The sequence below is a fragment of the Gossypium hirsutum genome, chromosome D10 (assembly GCF_007990345.1).
Source record: "Gossypium hirsutum isolate 1008001.06 chromosome D10, Gossypium_hirsutum_v2.1, whole genome shotgun sequence".
NCBI lineage: Eukaryota > Viridiplantae > Streptophyta > Magnoliopsida > Malvales > Malvaceae > Gossypium > Gossypium hirsutum.
Genome location: NC_053446.1, coordinates 27571213 through 27584924, shown reverse-complemented (window position 1 = coordinate 27584924; position 13712 = coordinate 27571213). Strand labels below are relative to the sequence as shown.

Sequence of the window (13712 nt, the reverse complement as noted above, 5' to 3'; positions counted from 1 at the left end):
CCAAAGACATTTTATTGATACCTGGTGTAATACTCAATTTTAGCCCGGACTCACATATGGAAACATAATCTTCGAGGATATGCAATCTTAGATATGATATGCAATCTTAGATATGATATATGCAATCTTAGATATGATATGTAATCTTAGAAGATGTGATTTTGTAATCTTAGAGATTTAATTTGTAGATACCCTTTAATCTTCACCATTGATGTAATTGATCTGTACCGTTGGATTTGGGGAGGCTCAGCTATAAATAGAGGCCTCTCCCTTCATTGAAAAGGGAGAAAAAATCAATAAAAAAAAGGAGAACGATTGGCAGTTTTTTAAAGGTGGCTTACTGTTTTTTTTCTTTTTCGATTATTTTTTACTTATTTACGATTTTAAAAAAAGGGAGAAGGTGATACCACTGCGAATTTTATTTATTTTTTTATTTAGCCCTAATAAAGGGACGTGTTTCAAAGGATGGAGATATTTTCCCATTTGAGGCCTATGAGTTATTCGCGCCTTTTAATTGGGCCCTTCATTTTTTTTCCCTCTAATTATGTTTTAGTTGCAATTTAATCCCTTTTGTATTTGTGCTTTTACTAATTAATTTATTATTATTATTTATTAATCCTATTATTATTTGTACTATTATTGTTATTATTATTTTCATTATTTCTTCTTATCAATTTACTTAAATTTCATGCGCATAGTTTTATCTTACTATTTATTTTTTTATATTACTATTATATGTCATTATTTAATTTCATAAATATATTTTTCCTATTCCTTTTATATATTTGCCTCCAAATATGGTTTATCTTCAACGATTTTGGTTTTATTTTTTTTATTCATTTAAATATATTTCTATATTTTAATAGATTTATATAATAATATTTTTTTACGATACCATGCTTTGTATATATACATGATTGATATTAAATTATTCTTGTTATAAATTATAGATTTCATTTTTGTCTTATTACCATATATAACTTTCCTCTTAAAAAAAACTATTTTATTATATTTTACCTATTTTAATGTATTTCGTTTACATCAAATTATTTTTTTACATATATTATTGTATATTATTATTAAGTCTTCTACTTTTCTAAATATACGTATTTTACATATATCTCTTTTTTTTCCTATATAATATTTAGTTAAAAGTTTATCAAGATATTATTATTTCACGTAGGATTTATTTCTTTTGAAAATTAGCTTTTAATTCATTACCTTTCGATTGCCAATATGGTGCAAGATTGTTGTACTTGTTATTGCGACATTATTACACACATTCAATATCACATTACATCATCTTCTTATTCAAATTTTAAAAAAATAGGACTTTTCAAAATTGAGATAATGCTTGTATTTAGGATTTTCAAGGAAATTGAGCCCTAACGTATTGGGTTCCGATTTTCTTCGTTAAAGCTAACAATCGAGCATTTCTCTTTAATCAAAAAAATAAGAACTCATTATTGGGAATTCAACACGTTGTGTCCTAACGTATTGGATGTGACGCATTGATTTCTCGAAATGAAGATTTTTTCTAAAAAATAATAAAGGAAATATTCCGAGTTTGGGATTTTGGAGGAATTGTGCCCTAACGTATTGGGCCGCGATTTCTTAAATCTTGAATAAATGGATATTCTTTTAAATTTTTATTACACAAGTATTCTGGCCTAATTCATTTTTGAGGAAATTAGAATGTCGTGCCCTAACGCATTGGGTGTGGCATTTTCTTTCTCTGAAATGATAAGGGTCTTAATACGTAACGTTTAAGAGTTTTTGCTAAGGATTATATTTTTCAAATTTTCGACATTAAGACATTAATTAATTAACTAGGTACCAATTTTTGGGCGTTACGAGGGTGCTAATCCCTCCTCGAACGTAACTGACTCTCGGATCCGTTTTTCTAAAACTCATAGACCAAAGCCGTTTTTTTAGGTGATCCAATCACACCTTAATAAAATATTGGTGGCGACTCCCAATTTTCATTTTTTAAAGTCGACAACCTAAAATTTTTGTTTTTTCAAAAAAATGGTTTCGACACCTGGTAAAAGGTATCAATACTTTTTAAAGGGCATCGATACTTTTTGTGATTGTTTAAAAATCTGGAAGTCAAAATGCATAATCTGTTACGATAGCAACCAAGGTTTTGATAGAAAAAGTCTCTACACTTACTGATAAGTATCGATACTTTTGATTTTTGCTTAACATTTCTAAACTTCGAAACTTAAAATAGTATCAATAGTTTTATAAGTATCACTACTTGTTGTTTAGGAAGCAATTTTTCACTTGATTAAAAAAATCTAACTTGAGTTAAAATTGTTTATTTTAAATTTGTCTAAAACTTTTGTAAGTGTTGAAAGTATTTTATAAAGTATTTGGAAGATTTGAAATTGGTTTATAGTTTGAACATTATCAATTTTTCGTTCAAAAACAATCTTTATCGAAAACCATTTTTATTTGTTATATCAAAACATTCTTCAAATAAAATTAGTTAACACAGAATTTTAGGAGTTTAAAAAAAATTTTAATGGATTAGAATTGATATTTTAAAAGGCGAGGGACAAATAAAATGGGAAGCTCTTATTTAAAAATCAAAATTTTAAAGTTGAAAAACAAGATATTAAGATCGTATTTTTTAAAAAATAATAATAAATAAAATAAAATAAAATATGAGAAAATTAGCTACAAAATAGAAAAAAGATAAGGTAAAACAATTACCACGAAAGGAAGAAAATAATGTTAATAATAGTAATAATAAATAACAACAACAATAATAATTATTAATGTTAGATAATAAATAGATAAATAAAGAAACACACACACACCCATATATATATATATATATATAAGAATGAATGAAGGCTACCTAACGCGGGTTGGATTCAGCCTGGGATAATGGCGATGGAGGTACAGTAGGATAGGAGCGACAACATCAGGGCTGGGGCAATCAGCTTGGATAAAAAGCTGCGACGATGAGCAATGAAGAGTCGATGCAGGGAAGAGGCTAGGGCAGCAAGACGTGAATCGGTTAAGACGGGCAATGGTGGTGTAGGAACGGTGTAGCGGTCGAACGGAGAAAAAAGACCTCCGATTTTGAGTGGGATTTTCTGTGTTATCTTTTTTTGTGTCACTTCCTCATGCAAATTAAATTCTTAATTATAGTAAAAAAATACTTTAAGAGTCCTAAATTAATCTAACTTAATTATTTAATCTACAAGATAAAAATTGAAAAGAAAATGAATAAAAGCTATTTATCTAAAGTTAATCTAAGTTGTCCTAAAATAATAATAATAATATAATATAAGTATAAAAAATAATACTAATTTATCTAAATTCTAATTATCCTAATTAATAATATTAATAAAACCCATAACTGTCCTAGTCTAATTCTAATAATTATAATTCTATACTAATAATTATATTAAAAAATTTCAGTAACATAAAATCTTATTTTAAATAAACTATAATAATAATAAATTTAATTACACGTGAAAATTCAAATTAATCCCTAATATTAAATCGAAGTTGAATTTAATCCTGAAATTAAATAAGAATTCAAATAAGTTTACAATATCACACATTTTATTTTAATATAACTACTATAATATTCTTTTTCACTTTTTAAATTGCTTTTAAAATTATTTAAAATTATTTAAAATGTAGCAATTGTAAATTTTCATGCATTTTCTCAAAGATAAATCACCGTTGGCTTCTTTCCTTTGAAAACCTCACAAGAACAGCTTTCTAAAGCCCCTTCTCTTTTCCTCATCTTTAGTCTTCAAGAATCCTCCCACAAAACCCAATCTCAAAGAAAGAAAGACGCTCATGGCGTATGAACAAGAAGATCATCCCAAGCTTCAGTTCCCTTTAGATTCCAACTCTTACAACATCACCGCTGAAATCGGTGCTGGTGTTTGTTCTAAAGTTTATACAGCCCAATGTCTTCCCATCAATTCAACTGTTGTTGCCATTAAATCCATCGATCTTGATCAGTCCAACGCCGATTTCCGCAACCTTGTCGGACGTGAAACCAACACCTCCTCGCTTCTTTCCCACCTCAACATCCTCAACCCTCATTGTTCCTTCACCGCCGGCAACCGTCTCTGGGTGGTTATGCCCTTTATGTCCGGCGGTTCTTTAGAGTCCATCATCTCATCTTCTTCCCCCAATGGCATACAAGAGCAATGCATTGCCATTATTCTCAAAGAAACCCTGACTGCATTGTCGTATCTTCACAGCCAAGGGCATTTGCATAGAGATATAAAGGCCAGTAACATCTTGTTGGACGATAACGGACGTGTTAAGCTTGCGGATTTCGGTGTTTCGTCATCGTTCTATGCGTCGAGTTCGGTTTACAGATTAGGTACTTCGACATTTTCATCGCAATACTGGATGGCCCCAGAGGTGATTCATTCACATAAAGATTATAGTTTCAAAGCTGATATATGGTCTTTCGGTATAACTGCTCTTGTCTCCACCAAGAAGTTTTCAGAAACTTTTCAAGACATGGTTGCTTCTTGTCTCGACAAAGATCCTGCAAACCGACCCTCTGCAGGTGAGCTTTTGAAACATCCTTTCTTTGAGAGTTGCAATGGTACTTCGGAGTTTCTTGTGGAGAATTTGCTGCGTGGGTTGCCTAGTGTTGAAGAAAGGTTTAGGGCAGCAAGCAAGATTCTTGAGGAAGGTGTGGGTTGTTATCCTAATGGGGACTGGGTGTCTGGTCTGCTTCTTCACCATCTGATGTCATCGATAATTGAAGGGAACGGCAATGAAGACGAGGAGTTTGAGGTGCATGACCCTGTATTCCCCGTGGAGTCAACACAAGCGGTGATTCCATGTGACGATGATGGTGAAGAACAGCAACCGGCTGCAGGTGGCCGTGGCAATGAAGTTAATGCAGAAACAATGGTGAACGAACTGATGGCATTGATGACGAGTTTGGATGATCAAAAGGAGAAGGTGAATAAAATAATTAACCAGCTTGGAGCTGAAACGATCGACAGAGAAGATGAACTGGAGAAGGAGAATGCGAGGCTTAGATTGGAGTTAGAGCGTGAAAGGGAACCGAACTTGAAATTGATTCAAGTGATCAAAGAAGAAGATCAATTGTTGCACCAGAATGAGAGGCTGAGATTGGAGTTAGAGAATGAGAAGCTGAGATTGGAGAATGAGAAGCTCAAAATGCACATTTCTGCTACATCAAACACTACTACTGATGACAACAATTGAAAGTATTGGATTTGTGGTCGCATTTTCAGTCTGTTTTCTTGCTTATTACTAGAAACTGTTGTTTGATTCCGGATGGTATTATAGGACTAATGTGATTGAATTTAATGGGAAAATTTTGAGATTCTGTATGTATGTTGTTTCATATGATACCTTTTACTTCCTTACCAAATAAATAAATTGAAGAAAGATATTCAGTTTGATAAACAAGTAGATATCAAATATTTTCCTTTATTATTGTTATATCTCGGCACTAGAGGTGCTCATGGGCCGGGCGGCCCGGCCCGGCCCGACGGTCCCCCCGAAATATGGGAGGGTTTGGGTAAAAATATAGGCTCGAAATATGGCCTTGGGCAAAAAAGAGGCCCGTTTAGAAAACCGGCCGGGCCTCGGGCACCACTTTTTTGGCCTAGGCTCGGCCCGGCCCGGCCCGATATAATAAATATATTTATTTTTAAATTTTTTTAATTTTAAAATATTTTTAAAATATTTTTTTATTATTTTTTAATTTTAAAATATTTTAAAATACTTTTTAAATTTTTTTTTAATTTTAAAGTATTTTTTAAATATTTTTAAAATCTTTTTTTTAATTTTTAAAATAAATTTTTGGTATGTATTAAAAAATGGGCCAGGCCGGGCTGGGCCTGGACTTATGATTTTTTCCCGGGTCGGGCCTGGGCAAAATTTTAGGCCCATATTTTGGGCCGGGCCGGGCCCGGGCTAAAATTTTTTATGGGCCCGGCCATGAGCACCTCTACTCGGCACTTAGACCCTTGTCAATATAATAAGCCACCAAAATGAACCTGTATATACCCCTTTGGTCATCAAGACCTCTTGACCATTTGTTCCCTTTCGAAGGAGTTAGCCATCCGCTTCCTTGGTGAAGTCACCCACTCAACAACCTATCTCCTAAGCTACCTGCTTTTTTTATACAAATATTTCATCAATTGTGAACACATCTCGAACATCTCAAACATCAAGTGAATCCCACCGAAAAATAACAATCTCGTATTTGGAACTACTACATCCACTACCCATATGCACTATGCTAATACGTTCTGTCCATAGTAACGGCCTTCCACTTTGCATTATAGAATAAAAGGGTCCCTCTTATAAATACCCTCTCGACTATGAAGAAGTGATCACTTTCTTAAGCCTTGAACTTGTCTTAAGTAATCTCTCCTAGTAATCAGTCTATCCTCTTGTCCATTTCCGGCTCTCCAACTCTTAAGTTGAACTAGCCTCCTTAAAACTACTATATACTCTTCTCATCTTCACCCTTTGTTGTAAACTGTATCAACAATTATTAATATTTTAAGAAATGTGTTTTATTAAAAATGTCTTCCTTACACTAATAACTCTTAAATGCAATAATAAAAAAATCTTAGTAAAAAACCCTCAAAATCAAATTATGAAAACAACACTATTAAAAATAACAATCACAAGAATCTTAGTAATGAAAAAATGAATGCACCATAGGGCGGTGCATAGTATCTTAACACAAGCAATCAACAATACAAGGAGGAGGTTTTTTCATTTATCTTTTAAGATGTATGTATATGGTAATTATCTTTTGAAATTCAAAAATAAAAAAAATATTAAATGAGACAATTTCTTATTAAAAATAAAAAAAAATGATTTTATTAAAAAGTCACTAGTAAATCAATAAAAATTGCAAAACTACATTAATAAAGAAATTTTATAATGGAAAATTTATGGTTGATCACCCAATTTTCATAAGTTTTCATTTTGGGTACAAAAAATAAAAAATTGCAAAAGAGCATTGTCATTACAATTCTTTTTCTTTTTCATCATTCGTCATTAATTTGAGTCAGACAATGTTATTGTAAATTCATTTTAGTCACTCAACTTTAGTATGTTTTTATTTTGGTCACTCTTTTCTTTCCGAGAATTAATTTTATTTTTTTTCAAAAGAAATTTGAGTCTTTATGAAAATTGAGTTATTCAACTATAAAGATGAAACTCAAAATTTTCCTATAACTCAATTCCCTATAAAAACTCATATTTTTCCTGTAAAAACCTAGATTTTTATCTGTAAAAATAAGCTATTTGGAAAAAAAACTAAATTAATTCTAAAAAAACTAAAAAAGGAAAATAAATAAAGTTAAAAAGATAAAAATGGTTTTTCTATAAAAAAAAAACCAAGTTTTTTCTTATACAACCCTAGACAATCAAGGAAAAATAAAGTAATTTTTAAAAAAAGAAAAAAGAAACATCATATGGTTTTCCATGTAAAAAGTCAGGTTTTTCTCTATAAAACCTAAGTTTTTTTTTCTTTTTACTTGAAAAAACTAAAATTAATTCTAAAAAATAAAAGAAATTAAAAAAGATAAAATGAGTGACCAAAATAAAAACTTACAAAAGTTGGGTGATAAAAATGAGTGTACAATAACATTGCCTAACCCCAAATTAAAACCTGGTGACCAAAATAAAAACGATTTGTAACAACAATGCCCTTTTTCTAAGTTTTTTTTTATTTTCTGCACTCTAAATAAAAACTTATAAAAGTTGAATAACTAACTGTGTAGTTTATCACTTTCTAAATGACGTAAACAACTTTATAATCTTGGGTTTCTTTTTAAGTTTTATGATCTTGATTATTCTTATGTTGAATAAATCTAGTAGTTTAAGTAATGGTATCACAACAATAACTATACTAATTATTTATAAAAACAAAATCAAAATTTCATAAATAAATATTTATTAGAAATTTGATAAATGCTAAAAGTAACATGTTTTAACCTCATTCTTAATGTATTTTTAGGTGATTATCCGATGTTAATTGTGAATTTTATACTCCTAATCTTTTAAATTCATCTTTAAATGATTAATAGAGCATTTAGGAGAGAAAAACGAGAAAAATCCAGAGTGTCAGAGTAAGTTGCAAGAGCCACACAAGTTGAACCATTCCACACGACGGTGTGACCTATATGAGTGTGTGGTAGACCATGTCAATTTCATGAGATGACTTACCGAACTGTGAAAAATCATGATTTTAAGTTTTTCGGGTATTCTAAGACGTATATATGACAAAAATAAGAAGATAGGAGAAAGCCATCAGAGAATATTCAAAAAAACAACTCGAAAAACACCATTGAATCCAACTTTGAAGCAAATTTTTGTTCAAATTGAAGATCCCCAATTAATTTCTTAGGAAGTTATCATTAGTGTAATACCCAATTTTGCCCGGGTCCAACCAAATAATAAAAAAGGGCCTAGTAGGCCTATATGGCCCAAACAAGACAGAGGCCCAACGTTTCCAGCACAAAGGAAACCCTAGAAATCCTTCCATGTTCACACCGCAGCCAAGCCTCCGGATCTCCATGTCTTCGCCTACAAGAAATAAACAGCAAAAATAGAAAGAAAATCAAAGATTTCGAAATCAAATCAAACAGATACTAGAAGATTTCTTTGTATTCTTTTTACGATTGCTATAAAAGCAATCTTAACATACTGTAATAGGGGATTGAAAATTAATACAAGAAAAGGCTACTATCTTCACAAAAACAGAATACTAGAAGAGCAAAGAGCAATTGGAAAATCCAAAGGTTGAATCCTTTTTTGGAACTGCTGTTTTTTTTATTTTCTTTTTCGCATTTTATTTTAAATATATAAAAAGAATAAAAATAGAAGACAGAAAACGGGTTTGAAAACACCTATGTTCGGGTCTGTCTCGCCGTGAGAAGATTGAGGGAGCCACCCCCGAGGATCGATGGCCGGAAACCGAAAGGTTTCCAGTTCTTTTCGCGTTTTCTGTTGGTTTTTCGAAGACTTTGAACCCATATTCGGGCTTGGAAGGGTCGAGCAGATCGAAAGGGTTATTTTCCCCTTTTCCGGCGACGGCACCGCCGTCTGCAATGGCCGACAATCGGCCGGTGCCGGACCTAGACCGAACGAACTGGGGGGGAGAACTTTTTTTTTGAAGGTTTTTTCTGTTTTTTTTTTTAAACAGAATGAAAATGAAATTTTTTAAACTAAATTGTGGCTTAAATAACCTGACGAAACGGCGCCGTTTTGAAGGGCCAAATCCGCGCGTTGACCTGACCTGCAAGCAGGGTCCGCGCGTTCTGGCCCTAAAAGGGAATTTGCGCGTTCTGGCCCTAAAAGGGAATTTGCGCGTTTGGTCCTTCCCCTTTCTCGCTCATTTTGATTCAGTTTTTGTTTATTTTTAATTTCGGCTCTAAAATTTTGTTTAACTTCGATTTAATCCCTACTTGTTATTAAGTTTTTTTTTTATCATATATATACACATATACATTATTTTTATAATAATATACATACATTCTAAAATTAAAAATAAAACTTTTATAAACACCTGCACATATATATTTTAACTCAATTCAAATGATTATCAGATGAGCCTCCCATAATATCTATTTGTTTTTATATAATCAGAAAGATTCACTAACTCAGTTGGAATGATAAAGCATAAATTGGTATACTAGTAGACATTCAATAAACCCTTCATCTGCAATACCACTACATGACAAAATAAATATTTTAATGAACCATTTGAGTTTCATCCAAAGCAAAAGCGAAAAATATCAGAAACTATAGGCCTTGAACAGAAGATGAGGTAGAAAGCATTGGTCAAAATAAGAAAAATTAAAACTTACTTGGGGACAAACGTTGCCAACAGGCCATGTTTATTTGCAATAGCCTTAACAACTTCACGCGTGAAAATCAAGTTGTCAGCAGCATATGTACAAGCAGTGTACCCCAAAGCCATTTCATACTGACCATTTCCAGCTTCTGCATGCATCTGTAAATTTTGAAAGCTAAAGTAAGTCAGGAGAATCAAGTAATACTCAACTTTTCACTTCCTAAGATGCACAAAAAAGCTGCATTCAGGAGAGGGAGGGACGAAGGAAACCAGAGAAAATGATGGCTTCCCATTAAGGAAAAAGAATAAAACCACTGGATCTCTACTTTTATTTGTTATTGAAACTTAACATAATTGAGAAAAGAAACAAATTTTCTAGAAAATTATTACATGATAAAATGCATTAACCATCATCTAAAGTTATTACCATAGGGATCCATTACCGATGATTGTTTATTAATTGTTTTCTGCAGCCTGGCAACTCATAAAAGGTTCAAATAGTAGACCTTTGTTCTTAACTACTTGTAAGAAAGAGATGTATTTAGTGTGTTGAAATTTATTACATTTCAGAAAAGGATAACACAACCAAAGATTCTTTGATTTGGAAGTAGGCTACATGAACAATTGCAATGATCTCAGTATATCTCATGCACTCACACTAAAAGAACACCTGAATGGGTACTTGGGCAAACTCGGTTGATCTCTGCACGTTTATTCTTATCTTGGATTATGTACTTGTGTCTTAATGCAGACACTCAACTAAATAACAGACATAATGAAGACAAACTAATTTTCACGTAAAATATGAGTAAATTTAATGACAGCCGCATAGTATCAGTTGATGAAAGTCCCTCCAATGATAGTGGATATCAAGAACATGACTTCTCATCTATACCTGCTCAACAGCAACATTCAAGGAATTTAGAGCTGCAACAATTTCTATATACCTGCTCATCAGAGGAGTTTGTCTAGCTCTTTCGGTAGCATCAACTTCTGCCCCTTCCTCAATCAAGAGTTCACATTTGCTCCTTCGGAAAAAGTAAATAAGAAAATAACAATACGTAACATCAGCTGAATGCAAAATTCGCACACTCAAGATAACAATCAGAGTAAGAACCCTGCTTATGCTCAATTAAGACCCTTAATAAAGAAATTTACAGGATAAAAAACATTTTCCATAAACCAGCAGGAAGATTCTCAACCAATATGTACATGCACAAACGAATTCCATAGATTTGCAGCTTATGGATACTCTGAACATGCTGATACATTAATCTTCTAATGTTCTGATTTTATAGTACCCTATTAGGACATGATCTTGCAAAATGGAAAGCTTAAACTAGATTTATGAGAGCTACAGAAGGTTTACAAAGTATTTGATCTGGTAGCAGTTATATGCTAAATTAACACCCTTTAATGCCTAATTTACAGCACAACTTTTCCATAAACTTAGCTTGAATATTCTTAAACCAATTCAAGTACATACACATACCTATATTCACAACTCAACCCAAAACAACTGAGTTTCCACATTAGGATTAATTTGGAAAATCAGAATTATACAAATTTCTTACCTTTACTCAACAGGATTTCCATAATTTCCAAATTACCAATGCTGGCGGCTGAGTGAATGGGAGCCCAACCTTCTTCATCGATACCATTCACAACTGATTCATCAGCGGCGGCAGAGAGTAGTTTGACCACCTAATGCAAATTGATTTTTTTCACATTAACAAATCAACCCAATAGAGATAGGGCAACTCAGGAAATGGAAAGAAGTAAGGGGTTACCTCGGGGTGGGAGGAGGAGACGGCGACGTGGAGAAGAGATCTTGCTTCAACAAGGTTTCTGTTTCTATATACCAGAGTAGCCATCACACACAAATGGATTTTGCTTCAAATCTTGCGAAGTGAATACTAGAATAACCCCTGCAACTCCGCAAAACCAAAACAACCACTCTTTAGTACATGTAATCTCTCTATACATAACAATAACAATAAGAACCTTTAATAATCCAACGAAATTCCAAGTGAAAACGAAGGAAAAAAATAAAGAGTGGTATTGGTGTACTTTAAAAGCAAAAAAGGGCAAAAAAGCGAATTAGCAGCGAAACGGGAAGAAGGAGAAGGTGCAACGATTGTTCCTCGACGAGAATAGGCCCACTTCAGAGTTCACCGAGGCCTCTTTTCAGGCTCTACGACTCGACTACTATCGGCCTCCTTAACAACGGAAGCTTCAAGATCAGAGTGATCTGAATCCCCGGCACCCCCACTTGATTTCACCACACCAGATGAAGGTAAGATTACACCTGAAGTAAACGAAAGCATAGCTTCTTCGTTGCTCCCTTTTGAATTAGGCGACCTCTTCTTGTTCTCCACGGCTTCAGGTTTCAACAAATGAGAAGATAATTCCCATTCCTCACACTACTACTCTCATCAAAGGAGATGAATCGTCTTTCGTGCCTCCATTTTAGGGGAAAATTTGGGATTTTTTCGTTTTTAGGTTTTAGGGGCAAATTTGGGGAAAAATCAGCGCCAATTTTTTTAATTAAAATGAATTTTGTCACGTCGTTATTGCTTACCTTATAAAAAATTATTTTATTTTGAACAAATTATATAATTTTGTTCTGTTAAAAATTTTTTATTTTATCTGCTGAAAATTATTTGTTAAGTAATTTTTTGTACTTATTAATTTTTTAAAATCTAATATTTAAATATATTAAATGGTTTAAATTAAATATTTTTAAATATAAAAGCATTAAATGATTGTATAAAATTTTATCATTTAACAAATCTTAAATAAACCTTAAATCCTAAACCATTTAATATATATAAAGTTTATCGATTATCTCTTAAATAATTTAAACTATAATTATAATTTTAATATATTAAAATTAATATTATCTCTTTCACAATTATATAAGAAAATATTTAATAGATAAATTAATAAACACTAATTAATCTAAACCCTAAACCTCTATCCCCTAAATCATAAATCATAAAACATAACCTTGAAATCTTAAACCCCTAACCCCTAAACCTTAAATCTCAACCCTTAAACAATAAACTGTAATCCCTAAACCCATAATCCATAAACCTTAAAATAGTAACTCTTAAAGCTTAAACCTTACACCATATACCCTAAACTATAAACCCAAAACTATAATCATAATTAATTCAATATTTTAAAATTAATATTATCTCTTTTACGATTATATAAGAAATAATTTAATATATAAATTAAAAAACAATCAGTCATGTATTAAAAACACTATAATCATTATGTTAATATATTAAATTATTTAATATATAAATTATTTAATATAAAATTATTTATAAATAATTTAAACTATAATCATATTTTTAATATTTTAAATTTAATATTATCTCTTTTACAACTATATAATAAATTATTTAATATATAAATTAAAAAACACTAATTAATCTAAACCTTAAACCCTTAACTCTTAACCCCTAACCCCTAACCCTAAACCCCAACCCTTAATCTATAAACCTTAAATCATAAACCGTAACCTCTAAACCTTAAACCATAAACCATAAACCATAAATCATAATCCCTAAACTCATAATCTATAAACCTAAAAATAGTAACTCTTAAACTTTAAACCCTAAACTATATACCCTTAACTATAAACCATAAACTATAATGATAATTAATTCAATATTTTAAAATTAATACTATCTTTTTACGATTATATAAGAAATTATTTAATATATAAATTAAAAAAATCAGTCATGTACCTAAAAAACTTTAAAATTATTTTAAATAATAGTATTTTAATTTTTTTTATTTTTAACAAATATTTTTCTATGTTTTCACTTTCAAATTATTTCTACGTGTC

The 13712-nt window shown here is 31.4% G+C and overlaps 2 protein-coding genes across 2 annotated transcripts; one reads left to right on the top strand and one right to left on the bottom strand.

Annotated features, from left to right (window-relative positions):
* The first annotated feature begins 3679 nt into the window (after positions 1-3679).
* On the top strand, positions 3680-5357 carry LOC107915441 (serine/threonine-protein kinase BLUS1). The gene has a single exon (XM_016844601.2). The coding sequence runs from the start codon at positions 3826-3828 to the stop codon at positions 5227-5229; it is 1404 nt and encodes a 467-aa protein (XP_016700090.2). The 5' UTR covers positions 3680-3825; the 3' UTR covers positions 5230-5357.
* A 2984-nt stretch (positions 5358-8341) lies between these two features.
* LOC107914796 (serine/threonine-protein phosphatase 6 regulatory ankyrin repeat subunit C) lies at positions 8342-12177 on the bottom strand. The gene is made up of 6 exons (XM_041101964.1): positions 12026-12177; positions 11641-11704; positions 11425-11554; positions 10746-10921; positions 9864-10009; positions 8342-8580 (listed from the first exon to the last, which is right to left on the bottom strand). Exons 1-6 carry the CDS (start codon positions 12175-12177, stop codon positions 8472-8474), a joined length of 777 nt encoding a protein of 258 aa, XP_040957898.1. The 3' UTR covers positions 8342-8471.
* Positions 12178-13712: the final 1535 nt, after the last annotated feature.